We start from the raw sequence: 26,205 nt of genomic DNA, 5'->3' as shown, positions 1-26,205 counted from the left end.
GAAAACACTTTTATATTTTATTTCGGTGAGGATTGTTATTTTCAAGTTATATTGTCGCTTGTCTGAACATAACTAAAGCAGGGAACAGTTGGCACTTCATTGTTATTTTTTAAAATACTGCATTTACTTATGCGTGTACGCCCCGCGGCACGCACGTGGAGCTGGTTTTCTGTTTCGAACTCAGGTCACCGGGCTTGGCATCAAGCTTCACCCACGGAGCCACCCGCCGGCTGAGGCCATTAGTTCCTGAACGAATGACCCTCTGGAGTGGGTGGCATAATGTATGGGGTCTACAGGGTGCAGCTTGGCTGATGTGCTAAAGAGAATCCTGGGGAGGCACTGACTCAGGCACCGGCACCCAAACGCCAACGTGGAGTTGCATCTAAGACTAACTTACAGCATCGGCCCGAATCCACCCGACAAAAAGCGCGCGGGTCAAGCCGGCAGACGGCCACTGCGCAGTCGCAGCAGCTAGTTGAGGCCTGCGCAGCTCTGCAGTTGGGCGGGCTCGCGCAGGCGCAGAGGGAGAGGGTGACTCGGGTTGTGTGCATTTGCGCTCTCCGGGCGCGGGGGCCTGGGTCATTCAGGGGGTCCTGTGTGTCTGGTCATTGCACCCCCTCACCCGCTGCCTGGCGACCGGTTTGCACTGCGCCTGCATCGGGCGCCTGCCTTCAGCTCCCAGGCGCCGCCATCATGCTGCTGCCCGTGTTCACCCTGAAACTGCGCCACAAAATCAGCCCCCGCATGGTGGCCATAGGGCGATACGACGGGACTCACCCGTGCTTGGCGGCAGCCACCCAAGCGGGCAAGGTAACCGGTCCCACCCGAACACCGCCAGCATCCAGATCCCGCCCCTCACGCTGCCCCGCCCCCAGCACTCGTTGCCTAGCAACCGGTGGCCGCTGTCCTTGGCCTCAGGCCTACCACTCTGGGGTTTCAGAGGAACAGCTTCGAAGTAGTGACGTTTCTTATGGCCAGGTTCTTAGTGTTGGACAATATTGAGAACAGATCAGGAGCTTAGAGTAGAGAAGGTTCGAGGAGGAGGAGCTTGGTTAGTGATTGTTGACTCCGAATTCCTGCCCAGAGCGTCTGCTTGGTGCATGGAGACTTCCATATTTGCCTCTTTACAGGGAGGGAGAGAGAGAGAGGGAAAAAAGACTACACACATCCCAACGTTACATTCAGGTACTTTTAGTACTTTTAGTCCTTGATTACATACATTCAGATTTTCTTCCATAACTCAAGTATTCACTAAACAGTTACTATGAGCCACGTACTGGGATAGGTATCAGAGACACAGCGATAAAAGATCATTTAACGAACGTTCGGTACTTCTATCTGCTTCCTAAAAGTATTGCCCATCGCTGAATCCACAAAATCTAGCATGCAAGTTTGTTAAATGACAAGGCAGATCAAGGCCCTGTGTATTGATGGAGGTGTGTACAAAATACAAAGACTATAGAGACCTCCAAAAATGCGACTTCTAACAGATACAAAGCCTTATGCACTAATTCTCTCAGCATCATTGCTACACGGCCAAAAATACTAGTGTAGTACAGGCGTAGTGGATTCTTGCTTTATTGGCCTCTAATTTCATAACCTTCAGCGTTGTACAAATAACAGTAACAATACGATGTATGGGAAATAGTCACTAATTGCTGCTGTTATTATCTTTTTGTTATTCCAACTGTATGGATTAGAAATAGTTCAGAGACATTTAAGTTAGTGTCTGGGATTGCTCCAGCAGAAAGTCCTGGAAAGGAAGCTGTATGCGGTAGCTTACACCTATAATCCCAGTACGAGAGACTGAGGCAGGACGATTGCCACCAGTTTGAGATCAGCTTAGGCTACAGAGCAAGACCCAGTTTGAGAAAAGGAAAAAAGGTTGCGGAAGTGAGATTGAAAGTATTTTGTCGGACCTAGCGTGGAGTGAGCAACAGCTGGAGCCTGCTGGTGGAGAGCTCGTGTGCAGCCCTCCTGAGCAACAGCTGGAGCCTGCCCTTCACTCTCATGGCAGGGCTGAGAGCCCCTGGACTTCCATAATTCACAGACTGGAAGTTGGCTACCCACAGAGCTGTGTATAAGTACCTTTTCTTTGTTTCTGAGACAGGGTCTCTCTAGGAGCCCTTGCTGTCCTGAAACTCACTCTATAGACCAGGCTGGCCACAAACTCACAGAGATCCACCTGCCTCTGCCTCCTGAGTGCTGGGATTAAAGGTGTGCACCACCAAGCCTGGCCTTTCATGATTATCATAAGCTCTATAGATTAAGGTTACTTCTTGTTACTGTTGGACTCTACTAACCAATTTTTAAAAATGTGTGATGTGAATCTGGCATTTTTGGATGTCTTAAGGGAATGTGGCTTTTTTGTTTTTCAGGTTTTTATTCATAATCCTCACACACGGAGCCAGCATTTCAGTTCATCCAGAGTCTTCCAGAGCCCCCTGGAGTCTGATATTTCACTCCTCAACATTAACCAGACAGTCAGCTGCCTGACTGCAGGGGTCTTGAACCCTGAGCTTGGCTATGATACTCTTTTAGTGGGGACACAGACCAATCTTTTGGCTTATGATATCTACAATAATTCAGATTTGTTCTACAGAGAGGCAAGTATACCACCTTTAACCATCAAGTCCCCATTACCCGTTAATTCCCATAGGTTTGTGTGCTTGTTCTTTTTTTTTTTTTTTTAATTTTTGTCAGACAAGAAGCTTTTTGTTGATTGTGGTTTTGGGCGTTGAACTCAGAGCCTTGGATGTGCATATCAGCTAATTGTTCTGTTCTGCCCATATCACGGGACCCCCAAACAAGACCACTACAGAGCTGGTATCCAATGCAAACACACTGCGGTTTATTGATTACAAGTTAGCTAACTCAGACCATAATCCGACATTCTGACACAGTGGGGGAGAGCAGCCTGAGCCTTCAGGGTGAGCAGGGTGGCACAACTCTGGGCATTTTGGGATTGGGTAAAAGCATACAGCTTTTGAATTCGTTGGTTGGGGTAGAGGGGTATAGGGGAATTTCAAAACAGTGACTGTCAGCAAACAAGAATGTTAAAACATCCAGATTGTGTGTGTGTGTGTGTGTGTGTGTGTGTGTATGTGAGAGAGAGAGAGAGAGAGAGAGAGAGAGAGAGAGAGAGAGAAAGAGAGAGAGAGAGAGAGAGAGAGAGATGCTGAGATTAGGTCTCACTGTTGCCCAGGCTGCTCTTGAACCGCTTGTCTGTCTGCCGCTGAGTCCGGCTTTAGAATCAGGGTGCAGCTGCAGAAGTGAAGATCATGACCAGGGCTGGGCCTGTTTTTCACTTTTGTTCTCTCTTCTCTTGTTCTCCCACCTACTTATTCTCTGCCTGCCAGACCCACCTATCCCTTTACTGCCTAACTATTGGTCATTCCGCTTTTTATTAGATCGATCAGTCAGGTGCCTTGGGCAGGCAAAGTGAAGCAAATGCAACACATCTTTATATAGTTAAAATAATATTCCACACACATATATTTTTTTAAATCTTTTTAGGTTAGCATCCAGTGTATTGGGTTTCATCCTGTATGTTCTCAATTGTTCTCCTTCCTGCTCAGCTCCCCGTCTGCCCTCCCACTGCTCCCCTTTATTTCTCAGTCAGTAGCCCATTCAGTTTTCTTTTTATATTTAACATACTAACCTTTCTAGTTCCTGCCTATTTCCTTTTTTGATAACCAAATTTTTATGTTCATGTTATATATGTAATTTATGATATATTTACACACATGCTCACACATATTTAAATGTTTCATGCTTCACAATTATATAATGCTAGGTGTGATGGTTCAAAAGATTTCTATCTAAAGGGGGTAAATTTATTTCAGAACTTGGGCATTTAAAGGTGCATGCCTTGGTCATTGGGAGATGACCAGCCCCCTCAGAAGTCCTGGAGAGCCCTGGATTACTGGAACCATGTGTTATAGCCATTTAGTGTGGGAACTGGGCTCAGCATGTGCTGGGATCCCAGCTAGTTCTGCCCAGGTCACAGTGTGGGCCCAGGAGAAGCCTCGCTGCCGTCTGAGGAGACGAGGGCAGAGTCAGATGAGCATCTAGAGGAAACTGATAACCTCACCCTCAGTGTGCCTGCACGTCACTGTGTCCTGTCTTTCCTTTTTAGGTAGCAGACGGGGCCAATGCCATTGTGCTGGGGACGCTGGGAGACATTGCCCCCCCTCTTGCAATCATCGGTGGCAACTGTGCTCTTCAGGGCTTTGATCATGAAGGAAACGATCTCTTTTGGACGGTACGAAGAGCTAAACGTTTTGGTACTCCTAAGCATTTTCACTTTTAATTTTCTCTAGAATTTTTTTAAACTACTGATCACACTGAATAACAGTTTCAAAGAAACAAATGGATTAATAGGGCTGGGAAGATGGCTCCATTGTCAGAGCACCCCCCTCAAGCAAGGAGACCTGAGGTCAGTCTTCAGAACCCACACAGAAATGTCGAGCTGGCTGCCTGCACCTGTATCTCAGCACTGAGGAGGTAGAGACAGGGGGATTCCTGGGGTTCACTGGCCATCCAGTCTAATCCAGTTGGGAACTACAGGCCAGTGAGAGACCCTGTCTCTAAGGAAGTGGATAGAGTTCCTGAGGGAGACACCTGAGGTTGTTGTGACATCCCTAGGCATGCATGCACATTATATGTGTACCCATACCCACACAAGGACGTAGAATATGCACGCATGTATACATACACACAAAAGACAGTAATTTAAAAACAGGGTAATATGCATATCATTTGTATGGGTAACATTGAGAACTCACTGGTAGCTTATGTAAGCCTTCCCTTCATGAACTGGTATTTTGAATGAAATGAAAAGGATGATTTATTAATGACTACTTGTTTTATTTTCAGGTGACTGGAGACAATGTTCACTCCCTGGCTTTGTGTGACTTTGACGGTGATGGGAAGACAGAGGTGTGAGGCCAAGTGGCTGAATACGTTTTCTTATGACAGCGACATTAGCTTCTCATGGCTGTTTTTACATGAGCTAACTGGTCTCTCTCCCTGGCTTTTCTCCCTCCCCTTCCCCCTCTTTTCCCTCCTCATTCATCTCCGCCCTTCCTCCTCTTACTGTCTGTGTCTCTGAGACATTGGAGGAGGGAAGGCAAAAGTGTGTGAGACCTTCGTTATATTCGTAATCTTATAAACTGCTTCCGATGCTTTGGAACCTTAAGTCACTTTCAATTTTGGGTGACAAAATGATTTCTTTTGACATTCTGATAAATCTATATTATATAAGGAATACCCCTAGAGCTCAGATCCTTGAGGAGTTTTATGTGTGGTGTCTCCTGGGCCCTAACCAGCCCACTTTCTGTGGACTTGAGGCTCTGGTGTTTGAGACAGGGCCTTGCTGTGAGTGTACTACGTCCAAAATATAGACAAAAATAGGTTTGTGTCATTCCACAATACCCGGAATCATTAAGTAGCAGTAAATACACGGGATGCCAAGGGTTTTGTTGGCAGCTGTGTTCAGGTGGCCCTGCTTTCCTTGCCAACCCTGGCTGAGGCAAACAGACTTGTTTTACTCCAGTTGTAAGGGCTACTGTTGCTCTCAAGTCACACATCGGACAGCACAGCGAAGCTATAAATCTCTCTGTGTATGTGAATGTGTAGGTTACAGTGTGGCTACAGGGGCCTAACGGCCTGAGAGGCAGGGGCGCTAACAGATTTGAATAGTCGCCCTCACCTGGGGAACTGAGACCAATGCAGGAACTTCTGCAGCAGCTGCTACGGCTGTGCTGCCTGCTTGTCTGTCTGCCGCTGAGTCTGGCTTTAGAGTCAGGGTGCAGCTGCAGCGGAGGCTGCAGAAGTGAAGGTCATGACCAGGGCTGGGCCGTGAACAGGCAGATGGTAGACTGAGAAGACCGCATCCATATCAGGGGTTTAGCTAAGCTGAAGCCCCTCAGAGAGTCAGGATCATGACAGGTCACTGTGCACCATAGCACTGTTAAGTGCTCAACTCTTAGTGAGGTCCAGGTGAAGGAGCTGCACCCCTCCCTCAGTCTGATAGGTCCAATAAGCTCTCAGGCCTGGTTTTCCTGATGCTATTTTAATACAGCACGTGCTCCCACAGACGTCAGTAAAGTGGCAGCATTCTACTTCTAGAAATAAGGCCTCTATCACCTGTGTGGCATGGGTGGGTGCTCCTGGACAGGTGGGACAGTCATGCTTTTACCAAGGGGTACATCTTCGGAGGTCAAGGCAGTTCTGGAACAGTAGCAGGAGCACACGTGTTCTCGCAGGAACACAGCTGAGCATGGCTTTCCTCGGCAGCAGGGGGCGCTGCTGACTCAGGTAAGGAGCATGTCCTGGCAGGCTTGTCCTGCACTGTGGGATTAGCTGTGTGGAGCCGCCTTTCCTCTCCTGACCAATCAGTTACAGCCCCCTTGAGCACTGGGTTTCTAGAGGGCTGGAGCTGGAGGGCAGCAACAACTGCAAAGAAAGGGCTTTTTTGGGCTGGAGAGATGGCTCAGAGGTTAAGAGCACTGGCTGTTCTTCCAGAGGTCCTGAGTTCAATTCCCAGCAACCACATGGTGGCTCACAACCATCTGTACTGAGATCTGGCGCCCTCCTCTGGCGTGCGGGCATACATCAAGGCAGAATGTTGTATACATAATAAATAAATAAATAAATCTTAAAAAAAAGAAAAAAAAAAGAAAGGGCTTTTTTTCTATTTATGAAACACTACTGTGTTTCATAGACTTTGATCCTATGTCCCTCGCTTCCCTTTTTCAGCTCCTTGTTGGATCTGAAGATTTTGACATCCGAATTTTTAAAGAAGATGAGATTGTGGCAGAAATGACCGAAACAGAGGTAAGAACTGCTACCAGAGTGGTGACCTCAGGCTACTAGCGAGAGTGTTGAGCATCATCTCAGTCTGGGTGCAGAATGGTGACCTTGAACTAGGTGGGGCAGTCCAATAATTATTATTATTATTATTAATTTGAGACAAATTCTGACTATGTAGTTCTGGCTGTCCTGGAATTTATTTTTTTTTTATTTTTTTATTTTTTTTTGGTTTTTCGAGACAGGGTTTCTCTGTAGCTTTGGAGCCTGTCCTGGCACTAGCTCTTGTAGACCAGGCTGGTCTCGAACTCACAGAGATCAGCCTGCCTCTGCCTCCCGAGTGCTGGGATTAAAGGTGTGCGCCACCACCGCCCGGCTGTCCTGGAATTTATTATGTAGACTAGACGGGCCTCAGACTTACCCATGTGCGTGTGCTCCCATGCCCCACAGTTTTTGTTTGTCTCATGTAAGCCTGACTGTTTCCTCCTCTTGAATGTTGGGATTACAGGTATGCACCACCATGCCTGGCCCAGACTTATTATAATGTAAAATTACATTTGTGAACAGAGAAGCGGAGGTGAGAAGTAAGTGCAAAAAGCAATAGTGTAAAGACGTGTCTCTAGAGGGGCTGGGGTCTCGTGCTTACGTGAGTTCTCCCAATGGTGAATCCTTGCTGTCACTGGATTTTTGTTGTTTGCTTTGTCTTCTGAGACAGATCTCACTCCGTAATAACGAAGACTGGCCCAGAACTCACTGTGTAGCCCAGGTTGACTTTGAATTCATGACAATTCTCCTGACTCAGCCTTCCAAGTGTTGACATTACAGAGGTGAACCACCATGACTGACTTTTCTGAATATCTTAAAAAATTATTTTGTGAATGTGGACATTTTGCCTCTATGTAAGTCTGTGTACTATGTGTATGCCAGCAGGCCAGAAGAGGGTGTTGGATATCCTTGAACTGGAGTTACAGATGGTTGTGAGCCACCATATGGGTGCTGGGAATCGAACTTGGGTCCTCTGGAAGAGAGGCCAATGCCCTTAATCACTGGACCATCTCTCTAGCAGCTTATTAGATTCATTGAGGGATTTGTGGCCCTCCCCCCAAAAACCAGCTAGAGCATTGCTCACTGGCCTGCCAGGGCTGGGCTGTTAATGTCATGTCTCTCATTTGTCTCTAATTTGTGGTGAATCTTCCTGTTTGGTGGTCATCATCCGGGAGTGTTGGATTTCTGGGTTTGTCGTTAGGAGATGTGATGGCAGAGCTCTCTGAAGTCCTAGAAATGGAGAGTGGAACATGGGATAGAGCCAAGGATCAGAGGGGACTGGTGCCTCCTCTGGTCCACAAAGGAAGAAGGGACACCTTCACTAAGGACCTGCTGTCTTAGTTAGGGTCACTATTGCCGTGGTGAAGCACCATGATCAAAGCAGCCTGAGTCACAGTTCATGGAGAGAAGCCGTGACAAGAGCTCAAGCAGGGCAGGAACCTGGAGGCATCCTGGCCCGCTCCTCATGGCTTGCTCAGCCTGCTTTCTTATAGAACCCAGGACCACCAGCTCAGGGATGGACCACCCACAATGGGCTGGGCCCTCCCCTTTGATCAATAATCGAGAAAATGCTCTACAGCCTTGCCAACAGCCCCATCTTATCGAGGCATTTTCTCAACTGAGGCTCCTCCTATCAGATGACTCTAGCTGTGTCAAGTTGACATAAAGTAGCTGGCATTCGCAGGACGTCTGGAGCTAACTTTGTGAAAACATAGACTGTAGAATTGTTCGTTTGCAGCACCATTTTCCCATCCTTTGGTTTGCTGGTGGTGTCTACCCAGGTTTGACAGTACTAAGTACTGGAGGAGTGTGCTTTGAGCTAAGTAACCTGGATCCTACACAGTGCTTTGTATTTCGTTAAATGTGGAGAACAAGGTGTGAAGGAAATTACATAGCCAGTCCCTGCTTTGTACAACTTATCTCTTAATATCTTTTGTACTGGGGCCAGAATTATAAATCTATCTGTGTGGCCAGAAATCATTAACCCTGTTCAGCATCACATCCTATCCAGTAAAGTGTGCTCAGTCCTTAGGAAGCCCTGTCATATTTCTGTGTGATGGATGCACCATATAAGTTTGCATGTCTGAGCTTTTAGTTTGGAAAAGTTTGTATATTCTTTTACCTCAAGCATACAATAAATTATAGAAAAAAAGTATAAAGATAAACATTGGTTGTAGATTACAATTCTCTTTTTGTTTTTATTTTGTTTTCCCAAGACAGGGTTTCTTAACCCTGGCTTTCCTGGATCTTGCTGTGTAGGCCAGAGTGGCCTCAGACTCACAGAGATCCACCTCCCTGTGCCTTCCGAGTACTGGGATTAAATGTGTGTGCCACCACTGCCTGGCCAATTACAATTCTTGAAACAAACTATAGTAAAAGTTAAGCCAGTCAGTCAGCAAAACCTTTCATATAGATGTGTGTAATAGTATCTGTTGTGTGCTCAGCTCATTCCTCATTCTACATGTATATTATTTTTAAAAATACTGTTCTGAAAAGTCCCCCATTGTCACGACCACCCTCGACCGGCAAGGATGACGCGACCACCGGAGCTGTTCTCACTGCAGTTTATTCCAGGACTTCATTCACTTTCTCTCTCTCTCTTTCCCCTCTCTCTTCCCCTCTCTCCTTTCCCTCTCTCTCTCTCCGGGCAAACCTCTCCCAGCCCTTAAGTAGGCATGGGCTGCCAATCCCGGAATGCCAGGTGGGCATTGCCCATAGGCTCATGCATATGCAAGCAGCTGATAATCATTGTGTGATCATAGCATAGGTCAGGCCTTAGCCATTTCAGGAGTTGATTATACATCTCCATCAGGTGTGACACCACGCTGCTCGCTACACCCCATAGCTTGATCTACCTTTGTGAGTTTGTTTAAATTTGATTGTCCAACTGTGAAGTAGACAACACAGTGGTAGAGAAGAGGACTCCTTTCCCCTGTAATGGGTTCGAGTGCTGCTGGGCTGGGGTTTTCTTCAGTGCTTGTGTTCCTGAAGGATTCACTGTGAGGCACAGTTCAAGTGGTTCATTTAGGCACGTGAAACAGAGAGATCTCGGGCTTGCTGTTTTCTGTGGATCCCTATGGGGCAGATGCCGTGCTCCTGGAGGGCAGGTGATGCCTCTCCCTCTCACATCGTTTTGTCTCCCTCGTTAGAGTATTTCACCTTAGGACCCCGCCCCACTGCCTACAATGTAGAGCATTTCTCCTGCCTCAGCCTCCTTGTGATCATCTGGAAAAACCCACAAAGTGTTTGGGGAGTGGGACTCAAAGACGGGTCTGTTTTGGATACAGAGCCTTCCTAGTGCAGCCCTTGGGGAAGTGTCTTAGTTCCCGGCACAGGGGAAGAATGCTGCAGCTCCACGGATGTCTACCCTCTCATGGGTGTGAGCAGCCGTGGGCTCCCTGACCATCACTGCCTGCTGCTCACCTTCAGAAGCTTTCGTGTCTAAATACAGTTACGGCAAGGAGAGACTTTCCTGGGGAGTCTGTCTCTGTTCACCCAAGATGGAGGACTTTCCTGGGGAGTCTGTCTCTGTTCACCCAAGATGGAGGAGAGACTTTCCTGAGGAGTCTGTCTCTGTTCACCCAAGAGGGCAGCGGCAGAGCAAAGAAACCATTCCACTTAAATCCGGCTCGGTGAACCAATGAGTTTGACTGAGGCTGCAAACATCACTGAAGAAAAAAATCTCCCTTCCACCCCTCAATTGTTAGCTCCAGAAACTTGGAGAGGGGAGAGGAGAGGCCCTGTGCCCCTTGTGAGTCTTGTGAGCCATACCCCTGCTTCCATGAGTGAATATTGTTGACCCCGTGGTATGAGGGTCTTGTGGGAGTACTCAAGATGGCAGTGGCCATGTCCGGCCTGGAGAACCAAGTTCCTCCATACAGGCATGTGGTTTTATAAGGTTACATGTGAGGTTAAATTGAGCTTACTGAACAGCCGTCTCCTGTGTTCTTTTGCAGATCATCACCTCTCTGTGTCCCATGTATGGCAGTCGGTTTGGTTACGCCCTTTCCAATGGCACAGTTGGGGTTTACGACAAAACAGCCCGATACTGGAGAATTAAAGTTAGTACGGTCAGGCGCACCTGCTCAGGGATTGCAGATTTCCGGCACTGAGAGACTCCTTTACTAATTATGGGAATTCTCTTTCAGTCCAAAAACCACGCCATGAGCATTCGCGCTTTTGACATCAATTCTGATGGCGTGTGTGAGCTGATCACGGGGTGGTCTAATGGAAAGGTGAGTGTCTGTTAGGAAATGCACGTGTAACTCTAACATCTGCTTATGGATTGGCTGCACGGCGTGGATAGAGCCTGAGTAAAGCCCAGGCATGATGCTGTCATAGATAACACAGTGGAGTTAGTGAGTGGGGTGTACTCCAGAGAAGGGCTAGGAGAACCTTACATTTCGGTTGTAAAGCCTTGCCCAGAAGGGTAGTTCTGGAAAGACAAACAGTGACTAGCCTTGGCTGCCTGGCCTTCGGCCAACACCTGTGTCATTGCCTGGACCAGTCCTTTCAAGTGAGTGTCCTTCATGACTGTTCTTGAGATGTCTTTGCGGATCAGCTGTCTGTTTATAGGGGAGCCCTAAGAAGTCTGTGTAGTTTTTATGAGGAGAGGATAATGTTATTAGAAAGGATTGTACAGTTGTGCTGTGCCTGGTGGCACACACTTTGGATCCCAGCACTTGGAAGGCAGAGGCAGGAAGATCTCTGTGAGTTCAAGGCCAACCCCTGATCTAGATAGAGAGTTCCAGAACAGTCAGGGCCACAGTGAGACTGTCTCAAAGAGAAGGTTGCTATAAGGTAGAAAATTGGGATGCTTCAGTATTCTTTAACTGTTAGGGATAACTATATTTTATAAATGTACAAATCATAGTGGTACACTTAAAAGAAATTACGTATATTTATTTAAGGAGGGCAAGTGTGCCATGGTACATGTATGGAGATCAGAGGACAGCTTGAAGGAGTTAGTTCACTCCTACCACCATGTGATACGTGGGCTCAAACTCAGGTCTTAGTACCAGGTCATTGGTGCCTCTCACTGAGCCATTTTGCCATAAAGATGTGATTTATACGTAAACCTTTTGTTTTGAAATGGAGTCTTATTATATAGCCCAGCCTTGCCTTAAACTCTGTAGCCTTAGGTGGTCTTGAATGCAAGGCATGCTTCCTGCCTCAGCTTCTTGCTTGCTGGAGTTACACACACCCCAGCTTCCAGGGCTGATGTTAACACTCTGATGACTATGCTCTGAGGTGTGGGCCCTGTTTTCACTCTTGTCTGGCTATTGATCTCCATGTGGAACCATGAGCAGAAAGTTCAGAAGTTTTCCTAAGAGCTCATAAGTGGCAGGTGGCAGAGTGGAATCTGGGCCTAGGTAGATGGGCCTTGGACTGTGTCTTGTCCTGTGCTGTATGTGCTTTATGGAGCACCTCCCAGCAGACCCGGTTCTTCACAAGGGACGTGGTGGGAAGGGCAACTTCTGTTGAAAAACTCATCTATTTTGAGGACGCTTTGGTCCCTTTGGCCCCAGTAGCTGTAGCCACAGGTTTCATGGTATACTCTTGAAAACAAACTAAATGAGTGTGTGTGTGTGTGTGTGTGTGTGTGTGAGAGAGAGAGAGAGAGAGAGAGAGAAAAGAGAGAGAGAAAGAGAGAGAGAGAGAGAGAGAGAGAGAGAGAGAGAGAGAGAGAGAGAAGCTCTTACATAGTCCAGGCTGGGGTGTGTGTGTGTGTGTGTGTGTGTGTGTGTGTGTGTGTGTGTGTGAATGACAGGGCCTTACATAGTCCAGACTGGCCTCAGACATAATGTGTACCCGAGGATGACCCACCCCCTGCTCTCAAGTGACAGGATTGCGGATGTGTCACTGCACCTGGCTGGACTGAGTAACTTGTAAAGCTAGCCTTTTGTTGCTGTTGTTTTTAAACTGTAGCATAAATGATCTTTATGTTCTTATTTAACTTTCAGGTTGATGCTCGAAGTGACCGGACTGGAGAGGTCATATTTAAAGACAACTTTTCTTCCGCAATTGCTGGCGTGGTAGAGGGAGATTACCGGATGGATGGCCATGTACAACTAATCTGCTGCTCGGTGGATGGGGAAAGTAAATTGGGCTAGGAAAAATCCTCGAAAAGTCAAAATTTCAAAAGTGGAAGTGGCCATGCTTAGGGTCTTATCTTCTGTTAAGTCCGAGGCTACCTGCCAGGCACAGCTGAGATGAAGGGGAACCTCCTGGACACGAGCGTGGAGCAGGACCTGATCCGAGAGCTGAGTCAGAAGAAGCAGAACCTGTTGATGGAGCTCCGCAACTATGAGGAGAACGCGAAGGTGGGGCTCTGCCGAGGCGGGGTTCCGTGGTGGGGCTCCACTGAGGTGGGGCTCCGCTGAGGTGGGGCTCCGCTGAGGCGGGCAAGTGCAGAGTCTAAAGTGCTGGCACCGGCCAAGGTGGTTCGCACATGGAGGAGAGCGCCAGGGTCAGTGCTGGGTCCTCCTGCCCACCTGCGGCCGTGCAGATTGCCTCAGCCTTTTGGTTACTGCTAGAATGAAGAGTCCTGAAAGCTGGGCATGGTGGCACACAGTACTTCTCAGAGGCTAAGAAGAGGCTCCTGAATTCTAGCCCAGGTTATACTGCCAGATCTGCCTCAAAAGAAGGAGCGAGAAGGGCTGGAGGGATGGCTTAGCAGTTAATGTGTCTACTGCTCTTGCAGAGGGCAGAGGTTTGGCTCCCACCACCCACTGCAGGTGGCTCAGCTGCCTGCAGCCCCCGCTTTAGGAGATTCCGAACCTTCTCTGAAATCACCTAGCGTTTCACTCACACATGCACTCCCTGCCCCAGACATACTCACCTAGTTAAAATAAAACATAAATGGTTTTAAAAGGAGAACTAGAGATGAGAAGGAGAGACTTACAGATGCATTTGTAAAGGGCTTGACAGGTGCAGTGGACCACAGGTGGGGACAAGGAATGGGCATTTCCCACAGAGCCAGATAGAGCAAAGGCGCTACAGGGTGAGCAGGTTTCAGAGGAGTCACAAAGGTCAGGCTGACAGGGGAGGGGACATCCGCCCTGACACTGAATAGCTGTGGTAAACTTGCATTTTCCTCTCTGAGCGACTGGGCTGAAGTTAGGGGGCCGTGTTTTACAGGCAGAACTGAGCAGTCCCCTGAATGAGGCTGACGGGAAGAAAGGCATAATCCCAGCCAATACCAAGCTCCAGACTGGCCTCTCAGTCAGCCTGGGGAACGACGTACAAGATGCGCATGCAGAACTAAGCATTTCCACTTCCAATGGTGAGACACTACTACAGCCGTCCTGGGAGGTGTCTGTACTGCCTTGGAGTAGCTCCTAAAATGCCATTGCCTTCTCTTTGCAGATACCATCATCCGAGCTGTGTTAATTTTTGCAGAAGGGATCTTTGTGGGTGAAAGCCATGTGGTCCACCCCAGCATCCACAACCTTTCCAGCTCCATCTGCATCCCAATCACCCCTCCCAAAGATGTCCCTGTGGATCTGCACCTGAAAGTCTTCGTGGGTTACAGAAGCAGGTGACCCTTTTGTCACAGATCCTTTCCATAGAGACTGAGGAGGGCAAGACGGGTTGGTTTGCTGTTAGACTTACCCTCGGTCAGACCAGAGAAGCCATTGAAGGGTCTGCCACCAGTCAGGGTTTGCCCGTGACCTTTATATCCCTAATTCTTTCCAAAGAAAAAAGGTATGTAAGTTTCAGATGGTTATTTTCAAAGAAAAAAGGTATGTAAGTTTCAGATGGTTATTTTCAATTTTTAATCAGATGATCTCAGGGACATAAAAACTTTAACATGTTTGAGTTTTTGGTGAAACTCAGTAGTAGAATTTGTGCTTAGCATGTTCAGGGCCCTGGGTTTGAGGCTCAGCACCACATGGAAGAATAATTTGATAATTATTTAAATGCAGTTTGGCCACTAACACTCAGAGGGGTGGGAGATATCTATATGAGGTGCAGCGTTGAAGCTAATGGGGAGCCCTACTACACTTGTTGACGACAAAGGCCTTTTCATGTTGGGCATGGTGGTACAGGTCTGTGATAAGAAGCAGGAGGATCAGAAGTTCCAGGCCAGCCTGGACCACAAGAGAGTTCAAACCATACTGGGCAACTTAGTAAGACCCTGTTTCATAAAAACAACATCAACAAAATCTGTCAATCAATAAAAATCAAAGGCTTTTTGTATTCTTCCGGTGTGTTGTAAAGCCTGGTACATGAAAAGGGACATATATTATTTCTAAATCTCAACCCCACTCATCGGTACAGAATTTTAACTCTCAAGTTTCCCTCTCTTTCTTCAGATATCTTTCTTTAGATATCAATTGGTGGTGACCCAGTAGTGAGTTTATTTTTGGGCCTTCACTTTGAAATCGCATTGTACTGAGTCAGGGATGGAGGTGTATTGTAATCCTAGTACTCAGTAGGCAGAGGCAAGAGGACCAGGAGTTCAAGGCCAGCCTGGGCTACATAGACCCTGTCTTAAAAATGCAAGGGAGGGGAGCACAGATTAACACTACACTAAACACTTCTCTCGTACTCGTTGGTTGGCTGTAGCACCCAGTTCCATGTATTTGAATTGACAAGACAGCTCCCCCGATTCACCATGTATGCACTGACCAGCCCAGATACAGCCAGTGAGCCTGCCAGTTATGTGAGCTTCATCATTGCAGAGCGGGCACAGAGGGTGAGTAGTGTTCCATTTTTCAGTTCATGGTTTACACTTCAGGGTCCTTTCGCTGTTCCTTTGTAGACGAGGGATGTGAGTGCCAGGCTGCTGGTGTAAACATGAACGATGTAGCGTGGGGTTTGCTAAGCAACTTCTAGGTTCCACTTAATTTATTACTAACGTGTGTGTGTGTGTGTGTATCTATGACTGTGTGATGTATGTGTGCATGTCACAGTGTGAGTATGAGGTCAGAGGACATTTGCAGCTGGTTCTCTCCTTCCTCCATGGGTTCTAGGAATCACACTCATGCCATCAGGCTGACATGGTTTACTGACTGAGCCGCCTTGCCTGCCCTGGCTAATAACTTATAATTGTTGTAATTATAATATTGTAATAATTATTGTAATTGTAATAACTTATACATTAATGCTTTTAGATGTGCTGGCATAGGCCTGACTGCAATTCCAGAGCTTCAGAGGCAAGAGGGTTATGAGTTGAGAACAGCTGGGCTACATCATGAATCCCAGCCCAACCTGGGCTGTATGGTGAAACCCTGTCTCAAAAAAACAAAACAAAACTCAAAATTTGCTGAAATTTTTCTTCTCTGAACTTTGAAAGATGCACATGTGCACACACACACATATACACACACACACACACAAACACACACACTTCCCCTCATTAGTTACAACTGAACTCTTCCCAGTCGCCATTCCTCTTTTTCTTTTGTTCAGGTATTAGTTGGTTTCCAGAGAAGCCTAGGATGAAATGGAGAAAGGGTGTGTATGTATGTGTGTGTATATATATATATATATATATATATATATATATATATATATATATATACCAAGCAGTAAAACTAGAGAAAGAAATTCCTTCTATAATGACTGTACTTTAAAAACTGAAATGTGCTGTGTTCTGTTCATTTTTAAAGATGGTCACATGGCTCAACCAGAACTTTCTGTTACCAGAAGACAATAACATTCAGAGTGTCCCATTTCAAGCCTGTTTCACATCCTTACGCAATGGTGGCCAGCTCTACATAAAAATAAAGTCAAGTGGCGAGGTAAGGCCTTGTGCCGTGGCACTCTGCTGTGCTGTCTGATCATCCATGAACAGAACAAAGTGAAGCATACTGTCAAGGTCACAACAGCAGGTGCCCCACCCCCGCGTGTCAGTTCATCGTAGACACTGGGCTCACTCTAGAGCAGCAGGGTTCTGCCTCCTCCTTTGCTTTCGTTCCTTCCACTTTCAGTTTAGGAAGAGCTGGCATCTTAGTTCATTTTCTGTTACCATGACAGCATACCCTGGAAGAAACAACAGAGGAGAAAGGGTTTGTTTGAGTTCTAGTTCCAGGCCCACAGTCCATTGCTGTGGAGAACTTGCAGTGGCTGGAGCTTTACATCGATGACCATGTTTATGTCCCAGTCAAGACAGAGAGCAGGAACTAACGTGTGCTAGTGCTCTTTGCTCTTTTCCCTTCAGTCCTGCCCCGGTCAGTGAACTGGTGCTGTCCACATTTCAGGGTGTGCCTTCCTACCTCAGTTACCCCAACTAAGAAAACCCCATGTAGGCTGCCCACAGGCCCTCCAGTCCAGTTCAGTCCAGTCCAGTGCAGTCCATTAAAGCTCCTTTACAGTTGATTCTAAATTGTGTCAAGTTGGCAATTAAAAATAACTGTAAGAAGCAGGGTGTGGTGGTTCAGGAGGCAGAGGCAGGTGGATCTCTGAGTTCAAGGCTGGGCTGTCTCAAACAAAACAAAACAAAAAACCACCAAAAACCCAAAAATAAAAACATAATCATGATGAATGAGAATATAGAGGGGCACTATTCTGTAAGGTCTGGAGAATAATCTATCTAAGATAGTCGTTCTTTTTAGTTTTGTTTTGAATGAGTAAATTTATTATGTATATAGCAAGAAAAAGTGAGAGAATCAGTAGCAGGCAGCAGAGAGAGCAGTAGCCAACAGACAGCAAAACACCATCAGATCGCATCCAGCAGAGATGACTAGAGAGGCCAATTAAGAGAGCATTCCACGGTAGCACTGTCAGTTGGAGTCCACAACACCCAGCAGACGTGCAGTGGAGAAACTGAGGCAGTCAGTTGACGTTCCTGATTAAGCTTTCCCTCGATTGAGCTGCTCACTGTGGAACTTCTAGCTTCCATTCCCACTGCAGACATTTTTATATCATGAGTAGAACAATGTCAGAAGTCACTTACTGTCTAGCTGTTCTCAAGGACACCGTGTTTTTCTTGTTGGACTGTTTGCTGTGTTTCTTTCTCTTGGTCACAAAGCCAGGTGCAATGGTGCGACCTATAGTCCCAGATACTTGGGAGGTTATGTTTGAATGACACTTGGCACAAAATCAAATAATTGTTTGGCTAATGTTGCATTTAGTTTATAAGGATAGAGGTGTAACCTTTTAGCCAGCTGCAAGCAATAATGACTATGGTTTATAATTTCCTAAAAGCAGCTTAACTTCATCAATACACAAACACATATTTGTTGTAGAATAATCCTTTAGTGAAGATTTGTCACTATGATTGGTTTAATAAAGAATCTGGCTGGCCAATAACTGAACAGAAAAAAGTTAGGTATGAGAGTCAAGAGTAGGAGAATGCTGGGAAGAAAGGTGGAATCAGGGGAGTAGCCAGTCAGCTGTAGAGGGGAGCAGGAGACAAAAGTGCCATGCTATGGTACCACCATGTGGCAGAGCATAAATAAGGTACATGGGTTAACTTAAAATGTAAGAGCTAGTTAATAATAAGCCTGAGCTATTGGCCAAATTTGTAATTTATATTAAGCCTCTAAGTGATTATTTGAGAGTGGCTGTGAGACAGCCTTCCACCTACACACATTCTCAAGAATTGTGTGTGGGTGGTGGTGGCGCATGCCTTTAATCCCAGCACTTGGGAGGCAGAGGCAGGTGGTTCTCTGAGTTTGAGGCCAGCCTGGTCTACATAGTGAGTTCCAGAACAGCCAGGGCTACAGAGAGAGTTCCCATCTTTAAAAAAATCAAACCTAAATAAAACACGAACCAAAAATAAATAAATAAATAAAACAAAAACAACCGCAAAAGAATTGTGTGGACCATTGAGAAAGTCAGGTGCTATTTCTCATCCATCTGTGAGGATGCTAAACTTGCCCATTTTTCCCTGGGTAGATCACTGTCAATACTGATGATATCGATCTGGCTGGTGATATAATCCAGTCTATGGCATCTTTCTTTGCTATTGAAGACCTTCAGGTAGAAGCAGATTTCCCTGTCTACTTTGAGGAGTTACGAAAAGTGCTGGTGAAGGTGAGACCCTGGCAGCCTCCGGGCTGGAATATTTCTCCTAGAAAATGAGGAAAGATGTACATGTATAATGCGTGTATGTATGCATGTGTCCTTACATGTACATAGGCTATGTGATAATCCTGTTCTAAAAATTTTGTAAACCTTAAGTGATGGTTGGTTAGTTCCTTAAGGGACATGTGTGAAATGGTTACTCTTCATCCCACGCATAGCCTGGTTCCAGAGGATGCTCTTTCAAGCCCACACCACATCATTACTTCTGGCCATTTAATTTGCTCTTTCCACTTTGATCTTGAGATCATTGCTTTCCAAAAACCCAAATTCAAAATTAAAAAAGAAAAATAAGGATTATGATCTGCTACAGTATAAAACGATACTCTTGGGGCAGGGGCTGCAGCTTAGTGGTGGAGCACTTAATGCCCAGAGTTTTATACTTAGTATTGCACTGCCCCCTCCCAAGGAAAACACCCTTACAGAAACCAAAATCCCATCCGTTATCACCACAAATCACTAAAACCTTATGTATTTTGCTTGGACTCTTGATTTTGGCATAGGAAGGTGTAACCTGGGGTATCATTCACTGAAGGAGATGAATGGCTGGCAGTGGTGGTGCAGGCTTTTAATCCCAACACTTAGGAGGCAGAGGCAGGCAGATCTCTGTGAGTTCGAGGCCAGCCTGGTCTACATAGCAAGTTCCAGGACAGTAGGACTGTCTCACAGAGAAACCCTGTCTCGGGGGTGGGCAGGGATGGGGGGAAAAGGAGATGAATGTAGGGGTACTTAGGCTGGTATGACTGAATGGGAGGAGGAGGGGCTCTGTATATGGAAGACAGTGTCTTCTCAGTCTTCCAGAAGCTTCTGAACCTTATTAATTTCTGTGTTCTCGGTCTCTAGGTGGATGAGTATCATTCAGTGCATCAAAAGCTCAGTGCCGACATGGCTGATAACTCTAATATCATCCGAAGTTTGCTGGTCAGAGCTGAGGATGCGCGTCTGATGAGGGATATGTGAGTATTTGCCATAGCTGGGGTAAGCGCATAGTCAAACAAGTGAGCAGTACAGAGTAGGAACTCTCAGATGCTGCTCGGTGGAGTCTAAATTGATTCCATTAGCACTGATTGAATTGACAAGGCTAAAACTGTCTCTGTGACCCAGCAATCTTGCTTTTTTAGGGTAAGGCTTAGAGAAACTTGTGCTCATCTATAGCTAGCATATTTACACAATATTCATAAAGACAGTCTGCTTCCCATTGGTATAACAAAATGCCTAAGACTGAATAACATATAAGAAAAGCAGTTTATTTAGTTTTTGGAGGCTCGAGGTCCCAGTCATGCTGCCCTGGTTCTGGTGAGGGCTTTCCTGACTGTATTTGCCCAGTGGTGGACGGCATCATAGCAGGAGTGCATGCAAGAGCAGGAAGCTGTATGCAGCACTGGAAACCAGACAGACTCATCTTTGTCTTTTATAGCTGTTCTCTTGTGAAAACTAACCAGAACCCAGTGAGATCTTCTTAATCCTTTTCAAAGGCTAATGATCTCGTACATCTCGTCCTATACTGTTTAAAAGGTCCTACTACCTCTTATTATTAACACCTTTGAAGGGCACACTTAAACCATATCAAAATAGCAAATCCCCAGATCCAAAGTAACATCAACAGTATATGGGATGTTATGAGGTTCATAAGTAGAGCAACGAGTTGAACCGCACAAAGAGCTGAGAATGAAAGCCCAGTGCAGACTGGCTTAGTCAACCTGGGTCAGACTTCGGGTTTTGTTTTCTTTCCCAGATAGGGTTTCTTTGTAGTTTTGGAGCCTGTCCTGGGGACTAGCTCTTGACTTCAGGGAGTCTAATAACAGGCAATTCATCATCAGCATATTTAAAACACAGTACAGCCGAGCGATGGTGGCGCACGCCTTTAATCCCAGCACTCGGGAGGCAGAGGCAGGTGGATCTCTGTGAGTTCGAGACCAGCCTGGTCTACAGAGCTAGTGCTAGGACAGGCTCCAAAGCCACAGAGAAACCCTGTCTCGAAAAACAAAAAACAAAAAAATAAATAAATAAAAAAAAAAACACAGTACAATTTGGGAAAAAGGTTTCTGGGCAACAATCAGTCCAGTTCCAGGTGCACAATAAAGCTTACGGTGTGACATTAGAGACTCTTACACAGGGTGGGGGCTGTAGCTAAAAGGTCTAGAATCCAGTTTGCTCTCTGGATAGCGTAGCGGTCAGCAGGCTATATAAAGTACTTGCCCCTAAGGCAAGTCCAGGGAGGGAAGAGTCTGGGATGATCAGTCTGAGGAATTTGGGTAAGCTGTGTCTCTTCCGAGAGCAAAAGAGTCACCAGGTCACTAACAGACTCCACTGTCAGCTTTCTGGACGGAATGCTGGCATTTGGTTTCTGTCCCTGCATTGAGGAGACACTGCTTTGTGATTGACATTCCTGATTCTCTTAGTGCTTCCTGTGAGTACAAGGTCCTCTGTGGCCCCAGTGATGAGCAGCTCCCGATGATCCCCTCTCCCCAGCCCCTGGCAGACACCTGTCTACTTGATGCTATCATTTTTGGCAGTTTTATAGATTCCTCATAGAAGTGGCATTGTGTAGTATTTGTCGCTTTGGGACCGGCTTATTTCACTTAGCATAGACCCTCAAAGGTCAACCGCGTTGCATATTAGTTTCCTTCTTTCTGGAGGCCTCCTACGATGTTTCCCCATTTCCTGTGGGCTTTCTCACTCGTGTGTTCTGTGAGCAGCGCTGCAGTGCACATGGGGCGCTAGCCTTTTAAAGACCCCATCTCAGTTCTTCTGGACAGCACCCTGAAGCAGGCTGCTGGATCATAGTACTTCTGGTTTTAGTATGGTTTTGTGAAGCTAGCCTCATACCTAGTCATCCTGCCTTGGACTTCCTGTGCAGGGGTTGGGGGGGGCGGAGGCTGCAGGGCGGGGGGGGGGGGGGAGGCTACAGGCCTGCATGCTTAGTCCTCCCTCATCGCTTGTGCTTGTTTGCTCTTTGCAACTTCAGTGATTTATTAATTTTGGAAGTGACATTAAAATGGTGTTGTGTTAGCAGGAATACACGATAGGATGGCTTTTCATTTGTTCTAGTCCTGTTTGTTTCTCGGGAGCTGCTCTGAGGCTTCTTCCTTCATTTGGGTATCAACCACTTCAAGGGTTTTGTTTTTGTCTTGTCTCAAAAACTGTTCTAGTGCTGGGCAGTGTACCAGGCAGTGGTGGTGCACGCCTTTAATACCAGCACTTGAGAGGCAGAGGCAGGCAGATCTCTGAGTTCAAGGCTTGCCTGGTCTACAGAGTGAGTTTCAGCAGAGACAGGGCTGCTACAGAGAAACCCTGTCTCAAGAAGCCAAAAACCAAAACAACAACAACAACAACAAAACTGTCTTGCAATCATTTTTTTTCCATGTTAAGTTTGAGCCTATGTATTATCTATTCTTTGCATTATGAACAGTAGCTTTGTTTTATATTGCATTTTCTGCAATTATAGTTTTCTGTATTAATGAACACTTGATTTTGTAAAATGCTACTTAAGAATTTCCAGATGTGGCCAAGTGTGGTAGTGCACACCTTTAAGCCAGGAGGCAGAAACAGGTGGGCTGAGTTTGAAGCCAACTTGGTCTACAAAGTGAGTTCCAGGCCAGCCAGGAAACCCTGTCTTGGAAAACAAAATCAAACAAACAAAAGAATTTCCGGATGTGTCCTGTAAATTAGAGTTTTGCTTTCGATAGCCAAGTACTTCTGGGTCTCCAGCTTGTGCTGTTGTTTCTCTGATGTTGGTAACTTTAGCATTGGGTTTCATACAGGTGAGGCTCCTTCCTGGAGGACTGAACGCAAATTAACTAGGCTTGGTAGCAAGGACCCTTATCCACTGAGTCATCTCACCAGCTCATGGCTTTTTAAACTTTATAAAATATGAATCTGAGTCTGTTCTCTGGAAATATTTTAATAGGCCTCTTTATCTAATAAATTACTAATTTGAAACTTAAAGCCGGCTACTGCCTTGCTGACCCCAGGAAGGTAAGCTTCTAAATCTAAACAAACCATGGACCAATTGCTCAGAAACCTCACTTGTTTTCTATTTTTCTGCAAGAAAAAGGATATTTTGATGGAAACTTTTGAATGTTGTCAAAGCAAACCTCAGTAATTAGTCTATATCGATGAAAATACAACTAAAAACGTGTTTTCTCCTTTCTTCCTCTGTTCTTCTGAGACAGCATCTCACTAGTGGCCCAGGCTGGCTTTGGATTTATAATCCTCTTGCCTCAGCCTGCCAAGTGCTGGGATTAACAGATGTGTGTCATCGTACCTGGCTGTTTTCTTTCTTAATATGACTAAAAACTGTTAAATCATAATACTAGGCTTCTCCTGATTTCCACAGGAAGACAATGAAGAACCGTTATATGGAACTCTATGACCTTAATAAGGATCTGCTGAACGGATATAAGATTCGATGTAACAACCACACGGAGCTGCTAGGAAACCTGAAGGCCGTGAACCAAGCAATCCAGAGAGCAGGCCGTCTTCGTGGTGAGTCTTTCCTGGCACTGGGATTTGTCTGTGATGTTTTGAAAGATGACAATTATGGAAGATTGTGGCTCACAGTGGGTCCTAAAGCATCCTGCCTTCAGCACCCAGAGCTGGCTGCACCTGGGTTTCTCTCACTCAGACCAAAGGCTTTAGTTTCCTCCAGACAGATTAAAAAAAAAAAAAGTCTTATGAAGCACGGTGGTGCATGCCTTTAATCCCAATACTCGGAAGGTAGAAGCAGGCAGATTTCTTGTAAGTTTGAGGCCATCTGGTCTTAAAGTGAGTTCCAGGGCAGCCAGAGCTACTCTGTCTCAAAAAAGAAAACGAAACACAAAAGAAATAAAGCCCAGAGCTCCTTTTCTAGGATCTTGCGGTAGCTGCTAAAGTGGTGGCTCTCAACATGTGGGTGACGACCCACATGATCCTTCACAGGGGCTGCTTATAGATGTTTACATTACGATTCATAACTAGCAGAATTACAGTTATGAAATAGCAAGGAAATAATTTTATAGTTGAGGGTGACCACAACATGAGGACCTGTATTCAAGGGTCGCAGCATTAGGAAGGTTGAGAACCACTGTTCTCAAGGAAAACTTAATGTTTATTGACGGGAGCATGCAGCCTAGTCTTGGATCAGCATAAGACTACCTATCCAGTGGGTTTTTTGGGCAAGGCATTGTGGAAACGGACTCTCACCTGGCAAGGATCGTAGTTCACAGAACATGTAGGGATTGCAAAGTTCATGTAGCTTGCAGGTTCTTTTCTCTCTCATATTGGTGATTTTTGGGCGGTTTTTAGTTTTACTTGGAATAGCTGTAATTTTCCCTGGATATTCTGTGCTTTCTCGAATATTTTCTCCTAATATTCAACAGGGAGCTAGGGCTTCCCGAATCTCTTATCTGAAATTACGAACTACAACTCCTAACCCTGGGAGCTTTTCTGACTCAACAGAGACAGTTAGGTACATATGAGAAAACAGCACTTGGAACATTAGCCGTGCCTCACAGTTCTGGAAAAAAGAGGGCATGTACACACCGAATAGGGAAAAGGCCTCAGGAATACACATAGTATCAACTGTTGAGAGTAAGTTCCATGGACACCAAGCACATAGAATCAATGATGAACCTCGAATGATCCAATGGAGAAAATGCAATGTGAAATATGGGATGGAGAGACCCATCTTTACCATACACAGAAGCTTATATTAGTGGAAGAAGCAAGGTATAGTGAGATGGGAAAAGAGTGCCTTATCAAAGTCTGCCTTTTACAGAGAGGTTGAGACATGGGACCCTCTCGTGGAAAAGGGAACTGTATAAAAGCATTTCTTTAAGACACAAAAGAATTGTTTGGATTTAAATATTGTTCTTTAAACCATTGTACCCATGTCTGTTACTTTTTAACTTTGTAACCCCAAGTCGCCGCCAGCTGACATAAGAGCAGGACATGTCTGGATGGATATCTAATTAGACCTGCAAAACTGCTGAATTCTACGTCTAGAATAAGGTTATGTAGGGGGTGGGAAGGTGTGTTTGGGGAAGCATAAAGGAAATCAGTGGGGGCAATAATAATAATTATGGTCTATTTCTTAAAATATGATGTATTTCTTAAGCCAAAAAAGGAGCCAATAATAAAGCTGTTAATGTAACCTTGGTTAAAAAAAAGCAAAAAACTCTGTTTAAGTATAAATAAAGACAGCTTGATCTGATATTCAGGGCCACTTGAGTGCAATCCACTGGTGGTTAGAATTTTTCCTTGCACTGAAACCTCTTCCCTGCCTCAGGACTTGAACCCAAGCCAAGGCTGAATCCCAGCAGTTTATAATCCAAGGAAGTAAATAGTCTTCAATTAGAAAAGAAAAGAAAAAGACTGAACACTAACTAGGCAAGTGTCCATTTTGGAAGTATGGAGAACAGGAGCAGTAACCAGCCCGAGAGCTGCTGTTGTTCTGACAGCGCTCCGGCCTCTCGAGTGGTCTTCACTGGGAGTGTGAGCACTGATTCAGCTATACACACCTGCTTGGATTCTGGCTTGAGATGCTCTCCAAGTTTGTTTTGTAATAAACTCAGTCTTTTCTAGGTTAACACATTAGTAAAATTTATGTAACTCAAGCAACTCTTTTCTCCCCTGGTTTTATGCTGTCTTCAAACTGGCTTTTCATTTCATTTCTTTTCTTTTTTGTTTGGTTGATACAGGATCTCACTTTGTAGCTCAGGCTGTCCTGGAACTTGCTCTGTAGACCAGGCTGGCCTCAAACTCGGAGATCTGTCTGCCTCTGCCTCCCAAGTGCTGGGAGTAAAGGTGTGGGCCACTATGCCTGGCTTGGCTTTTAATTTCCCTTTTGATGTTTTTTCTTACACAGTTGGAAAGCCGAAGAACCAGGTGATCAGTGCTTGTAGGGATGCAATTCGAAGCAACAACATCAACACACTCTTCAGAATCATGCGGGTGGGGACTGCTCCTTCATAGGAGAGCAAGACCAAGGAAGGAAGCTCCTGAATACGGTTTATGTCTAGAAATCCAGGCTGATTTGCTCCCTGGTGAGTCCAGGTTGCTAAGAATGAAAGCCACTGTAACGTATATAACTAAACACAGGTGTTCATCTGAAAGTCAGTCTCCTTTCATTTGACATCTATAATGCTTTGCTGATTTGTATGAAATAGTGTGGCTACCTTAAAACATCAGGGTGTCAGAGTTTAGCTTGTTCTTTTATGTAAACTTTTATTTCCTTTCTCCTTGAAATTGTAATTGAATTTTAAAGTTTGAAATGGAGTATTTACTTTTTCATTAAAAATAAAAGATACTGGTCCTTGTTGATTATAAATTACC

General features: G+C 45.6%; 2 protein-coding genes across 4 annotated transcripts in view; one reads left to right on the top strand and one right to left on the bottom strand.

Annotated features, from left to right (window-relative positions):
• Nucleotides 1–508: 508 nt before the first annotated feature.
• Nucleotides 509–26,200, top strand: Bbs2 (Bardet-Biedl syndrome 2). 2 transcript variants are annotated; one of them, XM_050143813.1, is made up of 17 exons: nt 509–810; nt 2,379–2,606; nt 4,139–4,264; nt 4,879–4,941; nt 6,763–6,840; nt 10,815–10,919; nt 11,007–11,093; nt 12,822–12,957; nt 13,042–13,181; nt 13,999–14,143; nt 14,227–14,398; nt 15,430–15,559; nt 16,476–16,607; nt 18,706–18,843; nt 19,735–19,847; nt 23,231–23,379; nt 25,739–26,200. In XM_050143813.1, exons 1-17 carry the CDS (start codon nt 694–696, stop codon nt 25,843–25,845), a joined length of 2,166 nt encoding a protein of 721 aa, XP_049999770.1. In that variant the 5' UTR covers nt 509–693; the 3' UTR covers nt 25,846–26,200. The 2 variants fall into 2 exon arrangements, with proteins under 2 accessions (XP_049999770.1, XP_049999771.1); XM_050143814.1 differs by having other exon boundaries at nt 2,379–2,610; nt 4,143–4,264.
• The window catches only part of Ogfod1 (2-oxoglutarate and iron dependent oxygenase domain containing 1), a 36,069-nt gene continuing 26,477 nt past the window's right edge, over nt 16,614–26,205 (bottom strand). For both annotated transcript variants that reach the window (XR_007592000.1, XM_050143816.1), the window contains one exon: nt 16,614–16,848. Coding sequence is in view for 1 of the 2 variants with exons in the window: in XM_050143816.1 (XP_049999773.1) it covers nt 16,831–16,848 (18 nt within the window). In the remaining variant the exon portion in view is untranslated. The remainder of the gene's footprint in view (nt 16,849–26,205) is intronic.

This window comes from Alexandromys fortis, unplaced genomic scaffold (genome assembly GCF_014885135.2).
Source record: "Alexandromys fortis isolate MF-2015 unplaced genomic scaffold, M_Fortis_MF-2015_v1.1 scaffold_1, whole genome shotgun sequence".
NCBI lineage: Eukaryota > Metazoa > Chordata > Mammalia > Rodentia > Cricetidae > Alexandromys > Alexandromys fortis.
This window is presented reverse-complemented; position numbering and strand designations above follow the sequence as displayed.

What these genes read in the sequence shown, in the direction of transcription:
- Bbs2 (XM_050143813.1), top strand. Translation starts at nt 694, where the DNA reads ATGCTGCTGCCCGTGTTCACCCTGAAACTGCGCCACAAAATCAGCCCC. An exon ending in CTGCTCGGTGGATGGGGAAA is followed by an intron (nt 12,958 to 13,041) that starts GTAAATTGGGCT and finishes TCTTCTGTTAAG; the next exon opens with TCCGAGGCTACCTGCCAGGC. An exon ending in GAGAGCAGGCCGTCTTCGTG is followed by an intron (nt 23,380 to 25,738) that starts GTGAGTCTTTCC and finishes TTTCTTACACAG; the next exon opens with TTGGAAAGCCGAAGAACCAG.